General features: G+C 42.3%; 1 protein-coding gene across 1 annotated transcript; it reads right to left on the bottom strand.

Moving 5' to 3' along the window:
• Positions 1 to 1,682: 1,682 nt before the first annotated feature.
• On the bottom strand, positions 1,683 to 17,409 carry LOC101877236 (protein mono-ADP-ribosyltransferase PARP12). The gene is made up of 12 exons (XM_034063350.1): positions 16,802 to 17,409; positions 15,539 to 15,674; positions 13,742 to 14,036; positions 12,640 to 12,738; positions 10,640 to 10,763; positions 8,875 to 9,070; positions 8,160 to 8,280; positions 6,587 to 6,683; positions 5,589 to 5,667; positions 4,163 to 4,293; positions 3,305 to 3,456; positions 1,683 to 2,471 (listed from the first exon to the last, which is right to left on the bottom strand). Exons 1-12 carry the CDS (start codon positions 17,140 to 17,142, stop codon positions 2,197 to 2,199), a joined length of 2,046 nt encoding a protein of 681 aa, XP_033919241.1. The 5' UTR covers positions 17,143 to 17,409; the 3' UTR covers positions 1,683 to 2,196.
• Between the last annotated feature and the right edge of the window lie 1,819 nt (positions 17,410 to 19,228).

Raw genomic sequence — 19,228 nt, 5'->3', positions numbered from 1 at the left:
TGCACAGGTATGAAAGCCTTCATACATAATAACATTATCCTCCGTCAATGCTGACAAAACTTCAGTCAGCAAATGAGCTTGTCACATATGCTCTATTATAAATCTTCCCAAAGAAAGAATACAGTTAACTTGCTTTTCCAGCATCCTGTGTTTTAGTGGGTTAAATACAAATGGGAGTATTTTCCTCTAAATATCATGCTGCTAGTTTCACATTTCGTATAAAAAGGAGTTCTGCACAGCCTTACACCAGCTAATCGTCACTAAGCTCCTGGTTCACAGTGCTGAAGTAATAAGGAGTTACCCAGTGTATGCTTGTCAATCATCATCCAGATAATTAAAAAGGAAGTGCTTCTAGAATATAGGTTGAGATTTTTTAGAACCTATACAAAGCGTATCTTAAGGCTTTGACAGTACACTATAGTTAACAAGCCATTTAGAAACATTAAAGCTGTGGCAAACTATCTGTCTATGCATTAGCAACTTTAATCTTAAGAAATACTTGACAAGTTTTACTATCTGCATGTATGTATTGTAACTGCTCAATGCTAACAGTGTCCTTCTCTGGGAACAATGAAATATTCAATGTAATTTTCAGATTTTTAAACATTTCAGCTCTGTGGCTGAAGACCAGGCCCTAGGTAAGCACATTTTTCCTGCAAGAAAGTTTAAAGACTCCTTGATTACACTGCTAACCAGTGTATCATCTCCTGCAACTAGAGAGCTGTACTCATGAGAGACAGTCACCCACTGTCAATCCTAACACCTGTAAGAAAGCCATGAAATTGCTCCACAGGAACAGGGTGCTGCTAATCAAGTAGTGCATTTCACTTCTAAGTATGATATTCTTAAATGACCTGTGAGTTGCCTCCTCTTCTCCCCCCCACACCAGCACACTCTCAAACGAAGGTACAAAGTTATGAAAAACTTGTGTTCTCACAGACCTAAAATATATCATTTATTTGATGGAGTAGGTCAGCTGAGTAGTACAGCACCAAGCAACCCTTGTTGTGCTTCGTGTCTTTGGTATGTGTTTTAAATGAGAAAATTAACAAGTTAAAATAACCATTTGTCGTGGTTTAAACCAAATCCGCACAGTTCGCTCACTCACTCCCCCCCCTTGCTCCCCCACCTCCCGGAGAGTTAGGAAGGAGAATCCGAAGAATGTGGCCCCCATGGATTGAGATAAGAATGGTTGAATTGCTAAGGTATAACACAAATCACTCCTGCTACTACTACAAATAATAATGATAAAGCAAACAACAAGTGAAGAGAATACAACACCTCACCAGCACCGACCCATAACTCACTCCGCCCTGCCCAACCGAGCACCGACCCATACCTCCTCCATTTCCCCCCCCCTAGAGCTCCAGCCCTTCCAGCTCTCTCCCTGTTACATCCTGGGTATGACGTGCTATAGTATGGAATACCTCTTTGGCTAGCCTGGGTCAGGTGTCCTGTCTCTCATTCCTCCCGGCCTCCCCTCCTCCCTGGCAGAGCATGAGCTCAGAAAAGGCCTTCAAGCAACTGTTCCCAGCCCAGAAGTCAAAACACAGCACTGCACCAGCTACAAGAAGGAGGAAAAAATGACTGCTACTGCTCAAACCAGGACACTGTTCCTTCTCAACGAGCCAGTTTAACTTTTGAGGCTTTGTTGGTGAAGATTAAGTAGGGACAAAACCCAGTGCTTCTAAGAATTTATGCAATGAGTTGATCATAGAGATTGTACAGTCTTATTTGCAAACACTTGAATGTCTACTGTTGCAGAAGACAGACTACTAAAAAAGCAGGTTTTATCAAATTTTGAGTTTAAATATAAACAGGTAGAAAAGAGTCTCTGACCAGTGAGCACATATAAAGATCCTGAAATAATTATAACTAAATACTGTTTAAACTTAGCAGTTATTGCTAATCATCATGTTACAATCATCAGTGAATTAATCTAATAAATTTATAAGTCTCTAGTAATGCACGGAAATGTGGTAACCTGCTAAAGAACAAGAGACAGAGAAAGGATTTAAAGAATTCTAAGACATCCTGTCTTCTCATTTTCTATTGCACAGAAAGGATGGAGAATAAATGTTTCTGAACACTCACCTATCTAATTATATAACTTCTAAAAAATCACTTTTTCTCTCTTAAGCCAGTACTAAAAAAAAAGTTTATACCAGATAAACATAATGATGACAGGTTTTGGTGCTACAGCATTTTAGCATATGCCTGGTCAATGTATTCTATGAGATACTCTGGATAAATCTGCTGCTTCTCAAAGATGACAAAGATAGAAGGGTTTGAAAAGTTATTCACACAACTGTCATAGAAGCTGTATCTGTCCTTCATGGGAGGCCGAACATAGGAAGAATCACCAACAGTGAACTCCCCCACCAGCACCCGGGCCAGAAACATGATCTTGGTGCGTGAGCCTTCCCTGCAGTAGCTGTCAGAATAAGATGCATCCCTTGCAAAATAGCTTCCTGCAGAAGAGACACCAAGACAGAGTTGGTAAGACACCAAATTGCAGAAAAGGAAATGATACAATGTGAAAGCAAATTCATGAGCAAATCCATTAAGCAGTTCATGAATGGCCTTCCTAAAGCCTTCATATGTCCTGTATGTCCTTCTTAGTGAAAATTACCTACACACTTGTTATTCACAGCACACATATTAAAAAAGCCACACAAAAGTAATGTTTTAAATGTTCTCATATTCTTCAAGATTTCCTCTTGACCCTAGGTGTCCACCTTTCCCAATCTCACCCAACTTCCTCTCCTGACAGAGGCTACTATTATAAATTAGCATATTTCTGAGAGTTAGAAGGTATTTGATTGGATGGGTGGGTAGTCAGTCAGTCAGCCCATCTATTCCCCTCAGTCTGATGATCCTTTCCTGTATACAGGACAATGCAAAGGAATGTAATTTGCTAACAATGCCTATAACCAGGATGGCATTTACTTACCTGGAAAAAAAAAACAACAAAGCCCCCAAAAAACAGCGGCATGTCGCCTTCCTGTAGGAGCTTGGAGGAATTAGAACACAAGTAGGCCTTGGCTCTAGGAAAATCATCCCTAGAGCTGGCCTTTCCTATGCTTGTCTTCTTGCAAGGCCAGAGTGCAGCTTAGAGGCCAAGGCCCTTCAGTATACCTTAGCTCCAAATGATCATATTGCCAAAGTCAGCTATGTACTATGTTATCCACATCTTCGCAGAGATAACACCCAGAGCTGCTGAGTGTCCCAACTTTACAGTTCTGCAGTAACTACTGAGAATATTTCAGCAAGCCTAAGATTAGTGAAGGAGCTGAAAAACAACCTTTGCCATAGACTGTCCCATGAAGACCACAGATCCTCCAGTCAAAGTTTTGCTGACAGATGGCTTCAATGTATTTTCTACTGGTCCCATGAAATAAAGATCGCTCATCCACAGCATTTCCACCATTGCTCTTCTGCATTTGTTCCTTCTGCCTGCAATAAGAAACAGTCTATTTGCAGTTTCTTTGTGGCTGAAGCCAGACAGGTTCCAGCCATACCAGCACTCAGAGACAATTTTAGACAAAGTATATTCTGACAATCCTTATGTTAAGGCCTAAATTTTGGGCATACAGCGTACCTTGCTGTCTAGTTGCATACAAACATGCTTTCATTACACACAAATGCCTCCAGATACATAATAAAAATGTTTTGTTTCGTTCACTGACTATTGGGAGACGAGGAGGAACCCTGGTATTATTTTTTTCTAAACACAGGAGTTCACATTAAAGCTTTCTTTCAGTGGGTTTTCAATTTAGTTTTGAAGGCTGTTTCAGTTTTGACCAGCTACAAAACAGTGTTTGTTCCAGATGCAAGTGATTAGCTGCTTCAAGGCTCAGTGGAAGGCAGCTGTCCTGGACAGAGGCCTGGCAGAAGTCAGAACAATTTACTCAAGTTCAAGAATTCCTCCCACAGAGCCCAGCTGACTATTCAAAGCTCTGTGTTTTGACCGAGTTTTGTTTTTTTTCAGTACCACTTTATCTACATGTTGATCCTAGCTAGGTATTTCCATTTGGGGAGCAGAAGCAAATTCTTAAACGCAGTTGCATTTCAGGAATGCATGCATCTATCTTTTGCATACAGCTAACTGCAGAAACAACAAACTTCATGCACACATACCACAACAGTATTTTACACATACCACTGATACAGTTCCCAGAGAGATGGGTTCTGAACTCTACGAATCCTTTTAATAACTGTTGTGGGCATTGTGCGTTGAAAGCCCACCTTGACTTTCTTATATTCTTCAGAAGAACTGTCAAGCTCAATCAGCTGTAAGGAAAAAGATTAAAAAGCTACTCTCACCTTTTAGCATACTGTAACAAAGCCGCCCTACCTAATGCATTACTCAGACCTTTAAAGTCTTTTTTTTGTGAAGCAGAGGTATGAGCAGTGAAAATACTCTTGGAAGGAAGGCAAATTAGACATGCCTGATCTGCAAGCTCTTCTAGAGTAATATTAACTCCTGGTGTTTAAGACACAGAGGTTGCTCTCTCACAGGACTTTAAAGGAGCTGTATACTTTTGTGCACCCACCCAGCCCCTTTGAATATTTGGCCCAAGATGCATTTGCATGCATATAACAAACAGTACCTAAATACATAGCAGAAATGAGCAGATAAAAAAAACCCCACATATATGGAGAATTTATGTTGCAGTAAATCAAAGAACACCTCTACACCCATACTTTTTAGATCTTTATACTTCCTACAGCCAGTGAACACAAACTGCACTGTCCATTCTGTTTTTAAATAAATTGAAAAGGCCAACCATTTGATCAATCATTTTAGAGAAGAGTAGGGACACGCTTCCAAAAACCAGCTTCTTACATGCTTTGCCCTAAAAGCGTGGAAAGTTTCTTAATTGCATGTTTTCCTAAGGAACATCAAGAATGTCAATGTTAACCTTCCCTATTTTCTATTAAAAATTTCTTGAGGACTTGCATTTTGCAAGTCAGTTTCAATCTTCATGTAAGACCTTTTCTGTAGGTACAGTTACTGGAGTTGACAGAGGTGGTGGTGGAGGCAAGCAGGAAGCCAGCAAAGGTAAACCAACGCAGCTATTAACTGGGTGTGTTACAAAGGTAAACAAGTTCACTCCACTGGAGTTATGGTACACCTTAACAAATGATCCCAGCCTGAACACTGCTGATTTCAGCAGTGCTCCATAGATGTTGGATGAAGCCTTGGGTGATATGGTTTAGTGTGAGGTGTCCCTGCCCATGGCAGGAGGGTTGGAAGTAGATGATCTTAAGGTCCTTTCCAACCCTATCTGTTCTATGATTCTATGTGCAACAGTCCACTTACAGCTCAGAGAATGGCTACCCTGAGTTTAGAAGCTTCAGCACAGGTTGGACTTCAAAGCTATCTATCTTGGGCACCAGTAACAGTCTTGCTAATACAGCCTAAGTTTCAGCCAAATTTGCCAAGTTACCAGAGCCAAATTTATCAACACCTCTACATTATATTACATAAGAAATGTAAGGGCACAGAAACACTGAACTTGTGACTATAACAAACCTATATGTGACAAAACTGATGGAGAGAAAAAAAAATAAAAGCTCCAAACCTGGAATCCCACTTCAGGCAGGGCAGATTTGTCCCAGTGAGATGGAATGCCCTTAAATTCTTCTACATATTTAGAGTTCCTGTGCATTACAAGACATTACAAATAGGTAATTAAACAAACCATATCCCTCATTTTATGTACCTATGATACTAAACATTTTTGCCAAGTTTAGGGAGAATATAGGCAACTGAACATATTAAGAAATATTTCAAAATTGTCTTTTCATTTCAGTATATGAAAATATTTGTTCCAAATCGTCATGTCAAGACTTATGGCAGGAATTAAGATGTCAAATGAGAAAGTAAAATTAAATATACAAATAAAAGCTCTGCTACAGTAGGGTAGATAAATAAAAATACACCCAGGATTCTATCAGTATGGCAGAAACAGGATAGATACAAACAACCCTCCCCTCTACTTCCACCCCAATTTTAATTAGAGTGTTTAACAGTTCTTTTCTGTGGTGTTTATGAACAATTTCTCCCCTGAAAGCCTCTCATCTTTTGCTCCACCTGTAACGACTACTGCTTCCCTCTCAGCTTGCCTGGTTGTTCTTAAAAGAATTGTTTCTGAACTTTACTTAGCTTTGAAAATTACTGATCTCAGATGTCAGAAAAGCATCTTTACAGTATGCATAAACATTGTTGCTTCTATCTGTAACAGCTGTTCTATTAAGAGAGCTCCCTCTAATCAGCAGCTTCCTACAACATTGATATATGTTGGATTATTTCCTATGCTTCCACACTTACTGTAGCCAAGTCCAAACTTCCTTCACCCTTAAGGTTCCAGAGTTGCTTGAAAATTGTTGGCCAGGCTGCAGTACTGCCCTGGCTAGACAGTGTTGTAAGATGATGTCTACAACATGTGTGTCCCTTCCCCATTCAATTCTTTTCACAGTCCACTTAACAGCTACTTCTCCACCTTATTTACACCTTTGGAAGACACTCCATTCACAATGCACTAAATCCATCACCTCAGAATGAACAGTTGCAGTTTACCTGGCTCTTGTTTTTTCTACCTCTTCCGGAGACACAAATACAGGCCTTCTGCAAACCTCTCTCTTTGTGGAGTAGCGAAGGTTTTTCTGAATCATGTCTGGGGAAAAAACAAAACAGCCTGAACAATCAGAAAGATGTCTTAGAAAGCCTTCACACTGCAGTCACCAGGGTATTTTGTCAAAAATGTTGACAAAAAAGGGACATCACAAAGGGAAGTCAAAGCAGGATGTGGAACCCACAGTCTGAGTAAATCAGTTTCAGTTTTACTCTTAACTTTAAACGGAATGATAGCCACTGGTAGCTATTTTCCCTTCATTGTCCCGTCAGCCACACTTAATCGAGAATTGTATAGTAAGTATCTACTTCTGCTCTGTGGATTGCATCCCCTCCTCAATTTGTAATCAAGATACTGTTTTTCTACATGTAGCTGTAGATTTCAAACAATATAAATGCAACCTAACAGCTATCACAGGTCATTCATTTTTATTGACCACCAACAGAAAAGCAAGCCACAGCAATCTGAATTTTAAGAGGTATTTCTGGATCTTGGAACCTCCGTAGCTACTGCCACATTATTGCAACTATGAGTCAGTAGCAGCCAGGAAAATAGGCCCCATCTTTAGAGAGATACACAGGAAGAAGACAAACAAACAAAACCACTTGCCACAACCAAGCCTAGAAACTGAGTTTTGGAAGGCATCTACATGGCATACATTTGCCTAAGTTACTAAAAAAGCCCAAACCTTAGAAAAGAGATTGATTTAGAATACAATTTTCTTTCTAAGCCAGACAGTTTCCCTATACAATAAAGAAGGTTACAACATAGCTTTCAATTAAAATCACAAGCAACTTATCACATGCCCTTTCTGCATTTTTTACCCCTCCCATGAAGAATGAGACACTACTGAAAAGTTGGGTCAAAGGCAACTACACCAAAATGATAGTCTAAGCAGGCCTATTCCCACCACCACTGCTCCCCACAGTTTTTGACAAGGATATCTGGAAAGGCAACAGCTCAGAAAGGACAGTGCCATCACAAATGGCTTAAATAACCTGAACTCTTGTGAAACACATATTCCTACTCTGACATAGTTAAGGTATTTCCTCGGCCTTTCCAGACTGGCAGAGCTATGAAAAGAAAATAACTACATAAATCTTGCAATGGTAAAGTTTATCTGGACTTTACAACTCGACAAAGTATTAATTTTTCTGCAAGCCAGAGATTAAAGCAGACCAGAAGCTGGTTTGCCAAGTCTTCCAGAAGTTTCTCACCATTTGTGTTGGCGCATCAATGGCAATGTCACACCTGGACTTGCTGGCAGACATTTTGAAACCTAGCACAAGAACCTCTCAAAACCAAAAGGTTTGGAGGAACAGAAATGCCACTTTCCTCCTGTGAACAGCTCTTATCCTGTGCACTTTGACAGCAGTTCTGTCTTTGTAAGCACTGCAATTCAAAGTCCAAATTTCTTTCCCCTATCTCCTGTATGTAGCAATGTAATTTAAAACCACAAAAGACCTGGAAGGACAAAAAAAAAAAAACCAAAAAAAACCCAAAGCAAATGGAACCTACCTGCAAAACTGATTTCATATTCATGTCTTCCAGCTTTGAAGTTCAGTGTTGGAGAAGATTTGCTTATATAGGCTTTCTCCAGGTCTTCACTGGAGACAGTGGCAGCTACATGGTCAACATCCTGTCAGGTCAAAACCAGAGGAAAAAAAAAATCTCTTGGTCTCTTAAACACAAGCAAGTTTAAAAACTAACAACTGTCATATGGTATGGTTGCTGAAATATGTACCAGCTTTTGGGCATGATAGTAGCTATCAGGGAAAAGCCATGTATTAAGCTGTTGAAACATCTCCCAAAACAAACAAGCAGTGTTAAGCCTAAGCTTATGCTGTGCATGCTATAAACACCACTACTGAGACCCCCCATTCACCAACCAGACCTTAGAAAAGACACACAGAGTACTACTGCAACCTTAGAAAAGGAAGTTTTAGTGAGCAGCAATGAAAAGAATGTATTAATGAGATCCTATCTGACATGACTCACTGAAGAATTATCTGTCAATAATATTTGCTGCTCACCAGTGAGCACTCCCCTATCTGAACCAATCAAATTTTAAGAGAAATCATTCCATTAGGCCTCTTAAGTCCATCTGTACAGTATCAGAGGGAAAGAGGAGGAGGAGGGTGACAAGACAGAGAGGATATAAACACTGTGCACTTCTCAGTAGCTCTGCACTTTTAACACAGAGTTGAGAGTCTCCCAGTTTCTCCACACTTACTTTTTTCCCATACTCCTGCCACAGGCCATACTCATCTTTCCAGTACCAGATCCATTCTGTTGTAAGAATGAAGTGAGGGGGTTTGGTCACAGAAGAGGCTGTAGAAAGACGTCTAACCTTTTCAAACCCACATGACATATTCAGAAAAGAGATACGTGGCAAGGCACTGCCAGTTTCAGTAACAGCGTTTCCAATTCTATAAAGGATGAAAAAAAAAGAGGAAAGAAAAAATAAATCAGATAGTTTGAGAAGCTTTACACCTAGGTTCAGAAACCCACCATAAATTTGCAAATTAGGTCATCATCACTCAAAAGCAGAACAGAAGCCTCCAGTTTCCATAACAATCCCAACTCTGTTTTGTGTTTGCACATTTTTTGTATTACAGTATTGCATCTCACAGTGGTTCCATGGGCAGTAACATTATCAATTCCTAAGTTAGTGAGTTACACAAGTTGAACAGAAACAATGGAAAATATACACTGCCTTCCTCTTGCTAAACAACTATATTCTAAAGAGAACAGTGTTGTAACTTAAGGATGGCTTCAAATAACCTCTAAAATAACATAACAGGGCTAGGTATATTCTCCAGCATGTGACATAGCATACCGGTATGAGCCTTTTTCAATACCCTCTTTGTGCTACATAACTATTTCCAAACTATTAAAGGCATTTCCATATTCTTAATGTTCTCTGCACCCAAGAGTATCTCTCACCTGAGGCACACAAGGTATTCTACCAGTTCCACAATATGAACTTGGGAAAAGGGGGCAGGAGGGGCAAATCCTTTCCAAACCTTTCCATACTTCTCTTTCACCTTTTGAGCTGGAGGTTATTTCTAATCATGGGGTCAAGCTGTGTATTGACAAGCTGAACCAAAGAGAGATTCCCACAAATGATAAAAATCACAATTCTCTGCAGATTTCCAGCCATTCTTAGTGAGCATTAGCAACAGTAGGAAGTATTTATACTTTTACAATCACATAACTGTTATGGATTGACCCTGGCCAGCAACCAAGTATCTATGCAGCTGCTTGCTCACTCCTCCTCCCTTCCCAGGCACAACAGAGGGTAGAAAATAGGAAGGGCAAAAGCAAGAAATGTTGTGGGTCAATATAAAGGTAGTTCAATAGGTTAAGCAGGGTGTACACATGAATAAACAAACAAAGCAAACTGTTCACCACCTCCCAGAGCAGTGTAATGCCTACCAGCCTCCAAACAGCAGCTACCTTGGTTAAAAAAAAACAAAAAAAAATCCCACCTCTCTTCTTCTGCCCAGGTTTTACTGCGGAACATGACATTGTAGGGTATGGAGATCACTTTGGTCAGTTCAGGTTAGCTCTCCTGGTTGATCTCCTCCCAAGCCCTTGCATGCCTCCAACCTACCCACTGCAAAGGAGCAGGTCAGAGCAAGAAAAAGAAAGCCTTGACTCTGGGCAAGTACTGCTCAGCAATCCCTAAAACACTGGTGGATCATCAGCACCATTTTATTCACAAACACAGAACATGGCATTTTAGGGGCTGCTATGATGAAAGATAACTCCATCCCAGCCAAACTCAGTATGGTAACCAGTGTTCCATACAGACTCCAGGCCTAAGCCACAACGGATCTCCAAGAACAGTACATAAGCAAAGTGAGATCAGCAAAAGAATACTAAATAAAGCTACTTATGTACTGACTGCAATAGAATTGTAGCAATTTATAGCCACTAAGGGCCTGCTCTAATATAGCAAACTCCAAACATTATTAAATTTTATGAGTTGATACCCAGTGTAAGCAGGCTCACAATATGCTTCTTCTATATCTTCCATATTGTTCAAGTCCTTCCAGATCTTACCATCAGAGATCTGCCATCTATATGGCAAGTGAAAATGGGTTCTGATACACTTGTCTACAAAAAATAAAAATTAAGAGATGCATTAGTTTCACAGGTTATGAGAAAAACGCCAACATTTCAGGGATGTACACAGAGCTGGTGAGAATATCAAATGCATCACCATGGAAAGTGTTCACCTATGGAATCTTTACCAGCAACAGTTCAGTATTTTTTAACATGAACACTCAAAACTTAATCTTTGATCTTAGATACAAGTTTATTCTCTATACCTATCAGATTCTATTTGTGCAACAAAATTGCTAGCAGGCTCTAAGTGATGAAGGACTACCCTGTGTCCTCAGTTTCAGAGATAGAAAACTTACAATGAGTTGAGATCACAGGCTCATATGAGACTACTATTTCATATACAGATTGACGGTGTAGATTCAAGTATCTGTGCTTAATCACTTAACCCCAAAGTGGTACTACTGAGGAAGAAAGAAGTAAATCCACAAACAGTGCTTAGTTTTAGAATAGGAGAAGGACTGACATGGTTTAACCCCAGCTGGCAACTAAGTGCCACAGAGCTGCTCAATCACCTCTGGTTCCCCCAGTGGGATGGGGAAGGGGAACTGGAAAAAGATAAAACCTATAGATTGAGATAAGAACAGTTTAATAATTGAAATAAAGAAAATAAAAATAATGAAAAGGAGGATAACAAAAAGAGAGAAAGGAATAAATCCCGAGACACAGAAGTGATGCACAACACAATTGCTTACCACCCACTGACCAAAGCCCAAACATCCCCAGGCAACAATCAGCCCCTCCCAGCCAATTCCCCCCATTCATATACTGAGCATAAAGCTGTATGGTATGGAACATTCCTTTGGACAGGTTGGGTCAGGTGTCCTGTCTCTGCTTCCACCTGGCTTTTTGTGCACTAGCAGAAACTGACAAGTCCTTGAGTCAGGATAAGCACTGCTTAGCAACAACTAAAACTGCGGTGCATTTTCAGCATTGTTCTCAAACAGCACTGTACCAGCTACTGGGAAGGAAATTAACTCTATCCCAGCTGAAATCAGGGCAGTATCCACCCCATATTCTACATCATTTACGGCATGCCCAGGTCTCATGCTTTCCAATACATCCCAGTTAGCCACCATCTACTTTTCTGTCTTTGGACATATATATATATATATATACACACATATATACATACACACAGATACCATTCCCTTAGTCTCAAAGTCCTTTACCCTTCAAGAAGTCTCTAAGGGTCCAGGCCTCACTAGGAACAAGAGCAGTGGTAGTAGTGACCAAGGTATCACAAGTATTACTTAGAAATCTTTTAGAGTCAGGGTGCCGTCACTTCTCAGTAAGAGTGAGGATCACACCACCAGTACACACATGCATAAACTTAAGACTGGCTTTCATGGTAGAACAGGCAACTTAAGTACAGGGAAAGTCAAGGAGACTGCACCACACAGTTCTTATGAGAAGGTACATCAGGGAGCTACTACAGGTCAAGACCATTAAGAAAGAAAAGGATGACGAAAGGACAAGAAAGCTGGCACAGCAACTTTTTTCCTAGACAAGTGGGAACATTTTGAAAGGGAGATAGCTCAAACAAATGGAACAAAGAGAAAAGAAACATGGAAGAATGTAGAATTCAGACTATCTTTTGTAGCTGTTTGGAGACAGGACTCATATCATTCAGCTATCCCTTAGGTGAACACAGGTGGATATTACACATTTCAGGGCAGAACCAAACAGCTCCTTTGTTTGGTAGAGCAAGCAGGTCAAGCACATTCCTATCAGCATTCAAGATTTTGCTAAGATTTAACTAAAAACAAACATAAGCTCTGAAGTTTACCCTTACTGTGAAAGATGTCTATCACTTCCTCTTATGAGAAAAGGAAAATAGACTGGACTTGCTACAATCACAACTTACCTTTAAAGCCACAACCTCTGTACAGATGATATAAACAAATCTGTTCCAATTCATCATCATTCATAGTTGAAGACTCTCGGCTAGAGCTGTGTTTTTTCTCTAGAGGGGGGAATTATAAGACTTATTAATACACTTTGTTTCAACAAGCCCTCTTTAAAGTGCACCTATGGGTAGGGAAGATAGCTAAAACCAGCGTTTATAACTACATAACTGCATTCAGCTCCAGAAAGACACTGAAGTCTTTGATAACTTTGTATACTCAAAAGTCCTATCCCCTTATCCAGCCTTTCTGACCTTGACTTTTCTGTAGCTGCTACATTCTTCACAGTTTTTAGCTTTCACCACAAAATGGAAATAGAACCCAGTGTTTTTACACTTCTAGACGTACTTGAGTTAACCACGAATTCCACATCCCTGTTCACACTGGCAGCTATAAAACCTAGTCTCAAACTGTGGTACTTCCATAAATTAAAAACACACCTAAGGAAACCAAGAAGGCAAGAAGCAACTGTGGGAGAACAGCAGAGATGAGCACGCACACACACACACTTGGATTTTTCATTCTGTCATCTTTTTGTTTCCTGCTAAATTATACTTAACTTACAATTCTAAATAACTTCAAAAGAAAAGAACAAAATATTACATCTCTGAGAAGTAACTGGGATAGTACTGTCTGTGAATTCTTGTGCTAAATCATTAGAGAAAATGATTTAGCACAAGAGAAAATCTTGTGCTAATCATTAAAGAAAAAAATAATAAAATAGTTTAGAATCACACATGTAAATACCACCCCTATTCTTGAACAGTTCTCTACCTTTGTTTATGCTTTTTTTTTTTTTAACCACAAAAACATCTCCCTATTTCCACTTCCCATTATGCTCATCTAAGCTCAGATTTATGATCTTTATAAACACCAAGCACTTTACTTCTCAGGAACCCATAATGTCTTGAATTCACTTGTCAAGACAGATCTTTGTCAGGGTCCCTCCTTAAAGACACATCAAGATGTCATAAAGAAAAAGAAAACTGAATTCACATCTGTGAGAATGTTACATTGACTATAGCAACTCTTCTGATGTTTTCAAAAGATGGTGTAGTTTACCTTTGAATGGTGAAGACATGTTATCTTCCATGTCATACATGCTCCCATTGCCATTTTTTATGTCATACATATTCCTATAAATGGAGGGTAGTTGCTTAATAATGTCATAACTCAGTCCATGTCTCTCCAGTTTATCATAAGATTCTGATTGTAACAAATCATGGGATCGCTTGCAGCTGCTGCCAAATCTACACTGTCCCCGGAAATAGTATTGGCAAGCATGCAGTTTGGTGCAGATCTTTTTATAGGTACAAGATCCATAAGGTCCATCACCTTTGTTATAATGCAAGCAGACCTTGGGCAAAATAGAAAATAAAAAAATTAAAGATCAAAGCACAATGTGTTTATATAGACTGTTTGAATTAATTATTTTAATTTTTTCACAGCTATATGCTTACGTTTGCATTTAAAAGACTTATACAAGTTTCTCTTCTTGTTTTCCAAATGATTACTTGATATCTTTTCGTTTTCCCTGGTAATGTCTAGAAAGACCTCTCAACAGAAAACAACCATCTTAAGAACATTCTCAAGCATATTTTGTTCTAAGTTATGTAAATGTAGGACAGTGGATTTTATGGTGTCACTATCCACACTCTTTGGTTTTCTAGTTTTGGAACAGTGAACTTTTTTGACCTGAATTTGGTGACAAGAGGTCCCAGGTCTGACTGGGATGGAGTTAACTTTCTTCATAGCAGACCTTACCACCCCATGTTTTGGATGTGTGACTAAACCAATGTTGATAACACACCAATACTTCAGATATTGCTGAGCAGTGCTTGCACAGAGTGGAGGCTTTCTCTTCACTCTGGCCTCTCCAGATTAGGTAGGCTGTGGGTAGGCAAGAAACAGAGAACACAGCTGGAACAGCTAATTCGTTCTGGTTTATCCCAACAAGTAGCCAGGTTAAAACTCACAGATTCAGATAAGGACTGTTTAATAGGACAGAAAAGGAAGTGACAATAATAATGATAAAAGAATATACAAAACATGTGATGCACAATGCTATTGCTCACCATCCACTGACCAATGCTCAGCCTGTCTCTGAACAGTGGACTGCCACCCCCTGACCAACTCCCCCCAGTTTTGTTGTTCAGCACATCATATGGTAAGACAGGCTGGGTTAGCTGTCCCAGCTGTGTCCCCTCCCAGCTCATTGTGTACCCCCAGCCTCTTCACTGTCAGAGCATGAGAAACTTGGAAAGTCCTTGACCCTGGGTAAGCACTGCTTAGCAACAACAAAAACATCAGTGTGTTATCAGCATTGTCCTGATACTAAATCCAAATACAGCACTGTACCAGCCACTAGGAAGAAATTTAGTTCTATCCAAGCTGAAACCAGGACACAGTCCATGTGGCCAAAGAATACCATACTCCAAAATAAATTAAAAAAAGAAGGGAGGGTGCTGCTGTTTCTTCTTAGAAAGTGGCCCTCACTCAGGCACACTGGGCATCGGTGACTAACTTCCTTTGCAACACTTGTTCTGTCCTCACTTTCCTACACTTGCTAAAATGTCTTTATCTCCATCCACAAATTTTGTCACTTTTTGTTCTTGTTTTCTCTCACCTACCTTGCTAGGGGCAGGGGAGATGGGGGCAAGTGAGGAGGCTGTGCAAATGCTTAGCTGCCAGATAAGGTCAAACCACCACAGTCAGAAACAAAGGCTACACATTTGAAGTTTTAGATTTGAATTATACAAACAAAATTGACACCTAACCGTCTTCATCTAGTACCATGCCTCTTTCACTTTGTGATACTCACTGAAAACACAAGGCCAAGAAAATCACAGTATTACTCACCTCAGGTAAGAGGGAAGGATCGTTCTGAAGCAGAAGCTGACGAAGTTCATCACTGTTTAAACTCTCAAGTCCATACTGTTTTAGAACAAAGAGATTGTGGTTCGAGTGGAAATTGTGAACAAACCTGCATTCCTTCCTACAAGTGAAAAAAACAAGTACAAAACAAGTGTAACAGACTAGCACTATTTTGCTACCCCATCGGCATTACACTACAGTTTAAAAAGCACACCAAAATAGTTAGTTTCTGAAAAAATCTGTATTACTCCTTGATAAAACAATTATGTGATTTGCTAAGCAGATTACATAAGTGCTATGAGGCTAACTGCCACGCTATTTCTGATTTACAGTCATTATAGCATTAGCATAGTCTGACAATATTGGGATTTTTGACCTGCAGCTCACAACTATGGGTAAGGAAGACAGCAAAACATCAGCGTAGCACCCCCTCCCATTCAAATCAAATCGACAACCACACTCCCCACCTTCACCACGCAGCACAAAGTGCTCACATCTCGGTGTGTGTGGGGAAGGGAGCGTTAAGCCTTCCCTCTCAGCCACGGAAGGATGAGGTGAGAGCACCAGAAACAGGGTTGCGAGCTGCGGAGGAAGCATTGCAATCTATGAAGCGTTAAAGCCTGTGTAACAACCCCCTGTGCCTCTATCCTTTGGGGGAACGGGGAGAGAAACTGGGGTAAAAAAGGAGCATTTCCAACACAGAAAGAGTAGAGGGGCGCTTACTGAAGCCTTTTTTCACTGAAGGGGCACACCCAGCCGAAGGCTGAGCCTCCCAGAGGCAGAGGCCCCCGAAAGGAGCCGGTTCCAGGCACAGGTTCCCAGCCCACAGCTAGAGATGGAGGTGGCAGCAGCCACTCCCCCCGCTGTGCCACGACGACTCGTTGAAGTAACAGATTCTTTTCTCTAAACCACTTTCTTCTCCCACAGCCGCTTTCGATGACGACTACCACCGGCAGCAGGGCAGCCAGTGGAGGTGCCCAGCTCCACACCCCACCGTGGGACGTACGCGGCTTCGCTTCGCAGCCCCCCGACGCTGAGCGAGGCCCCGGCCCCTAAAGGGAGGGGAAGTTACCGAGGCCAGGAGAGGAAAACAATCCGCGCAGCCTTCAACCGCGCCCGGGGGCAAGGAGCAGCACACAGCCTCCCCAGCAGAGGCAAATGTATCCCGCCTGCCCTGGGCCCCGGTAGCGCAGTGCGGGTCCCCGCCACAGCCCCGAACGGAACAGCGGCGATGGAGGCTGCTCTTACCTCTCGAACTCGTTGCGGCAGAACCCCTTCAGGTGGTACTTGCAGAGGTGCAGCCGCCCGCACTGCCCATCGCAGCCCGCACCGTGCTCCTGGCACAGCCGTACGGGGCTCGTGGCTACCACCACCACTTCTGTCCCTGACCCCGCTGCTGCTGCTGCAGCCGCGGCCGCCGCCGCCGCCTCGCCGCTCCGCTGCACTAGCGTGAACCGCTGCGTATCCTGCAGCACCAGCGCCAGCTGCTTCGCCGATGGCTGGCCTGGCAGCCTCCGCTGGAGCTCACCCAGCTCCAGGCAGCCGCCACTAGCGCAAAGCAACTGCAGCGCTTGAATAGCGAGTGCCATGGTCCCAACGAAGCTGCCTTCCGCAGCTGGAGGTGTGCGGGTCCCGGACAGCCCCGCCCCGGACGTTCCGCCCGCCGGAGGCTGGGAAACGAAACTAGCGGCGGGGAACTACCGCTCCAGGAAGGAGAAGAGACAGAGAGGTTTGTGCAATGCTGGTGCAGTGCTGTGTTCCCTTTGCCTTGATTTTTTTGCAGCCCCAGTATCTCCGGAGCTGTAGGCTTTGTAACTCTCTGTCGTGGTTTAAAACTCCACCTCAGTCTCCCGCAGTACCACACACCCGTTTCCCCCCCCCCCCCCCCCCCCCACCTTCCCACTCCCGGAGGGATGGGGAGGAGAACCGGAGGAATACAACTCCCACGGATTGAGATAAAACCAATCCAGCAATTAAGGTATCACACAAATCACTATGCTACCACTAATAAATCAATGTCAGAGGAAATAAACAAGGAGAGAGAATACGATACCACCCGCCGAAACGACCCCAGCCCGGAAGAGAAAGCTCACCCCTCCCCTTCCGGCCAACTTCCAGTTCTCTCCCCGAGCAGGACGTGCTGTGGTATGGAATACCTCCCCGACTAGGCCAGACCAAGCGCCCTATTTCTCCCTCCTCCCTGGCAGAGCATGAGCTACTGCTGAACCTATGACATTATCCACCCCTTATTCCATACCATTCACGTCATGCTCAGATCCCACATTTTCAATATACATATAGATATATGTATATATATATATACATCTGCATACACCCAGACAGAGAGAAAGAAATCATGTCTTAATACATGGACCAATCCCTATAATGCTATTGAGTCCATTTGGTCCATGATGTTAGGTTTGTAATAGTCTTCTGTAGCAGGAGGGTCTATGTGCAGTGCTGGATTGTTGCCTGCTGATGTTGATCATTCCTTTACTGCAGAACTCATCCGGTTCTATCAAAGTTCATTCTCTGTTGGGACGATGGTTAGAGGGAAGTCAGGGCCAGTCGCTGGTGACCTGAAGACATCTAGTTGATGGACTATAAAAATATTACACAGCAAGCAACAATGTATAATTAAGTTCATTGGCTGTTTCCCCCTAAAATCAAATCCCCTTGAGGTATACATCGGACTTCCCCATCTTCCTGCATTACCCACCAAGTATATCCGGGTCCTTGAGCAAAAGCAATCCCACGAGTGGGTTTGCCTTGACCTGAAACAGGAGTAACCCAGATTGTCTTCCCTAGCAAATTCCTCATGTGCACTACAGGAACCTTGTCCCCCTCTACAATATGTAAAAGTTCTGACTGGGCTGGGCCAGCCCTGTTAGCAGATCCTCTGGTGTTGACCAGCCAGGTGGCCTTTGGTAAATGTGTATCCCAACGCTTGAAAGTTCCCCCACCCATTGCTCTCAGTGTAGTTTTTAACAGCCCATTGTACCGTTCAATTTTCCCAGAGGCTGGTGCACGGTAGGGGATGTGACATACCCACTCAATGCCATGTTCTTTGGCCCAAGTGCCTATAAGGTTGTTCCGAAAATGAGTCCCATTGTCTGACTCAATTCTCTCTGGGGTGCTGTGTCGCCACAAAATCTGGTTCTCAAGGCCCAGGACAGTGTTCCGGGCAGTGGCGTGGGGCACAGCATAAGTTTCCAGCCATCCTGTGGTTGTTTCCACCATGGTAAGCACATAGTGCTTGCCTTGGCGGGTTGGGGGGAGTGTGATATAGTCAATTTGCCAGGCCTCCCCATATTTATACTTCAGCCATCATCCTCCATACCAAAGAGGTTTTAACCGTTTAGCTTGTTTAATTGCAACACATGACTCACACTCATGAATAACCTGGGCGATAGTGTCCATTGTTAAGTCCACCCCTCGATCATGAGCCCATTTGTACTTTGCGTCTCTGCCCTGATGGCCTGAAGTGTCATGGGCCCACCGGGCCAAAAATAATTCACCTTTATGTTGCCAATCTAAGCCCATCTGAGCTACTTCAATCTTAGCAGCTTTACCCACTTGTTGGTTATTGTGGTGTTCCTCAGTGGCCCGACTCTTAGGTATGTGGGCATCTACATGGCGTACCCTCACCACCAGCTTCTGCACCCAGACAGCGAT

Source organism: Melopsittacus undulatus, chromosome 5 (genome assembly GCF_012275295.1).
Source record: "Melopsittacus undulatus isolate bMelUnd1 chromosome 5, bMelUnd1.mat.Z, whole genome shotgun sequence".
NCBI classification, from domain to species: domain Eukaryota; kingdom Metazoa; phylum Chordata; class Aves; order Psittaciformes; family Psittaculidae; genus Melopsittacus; species Melopsittacus undulatus.
Note: the sequence above shows the minus strand (reverse complement) of the source record. Positions and strands in the feature narration are given on the sequence as shown.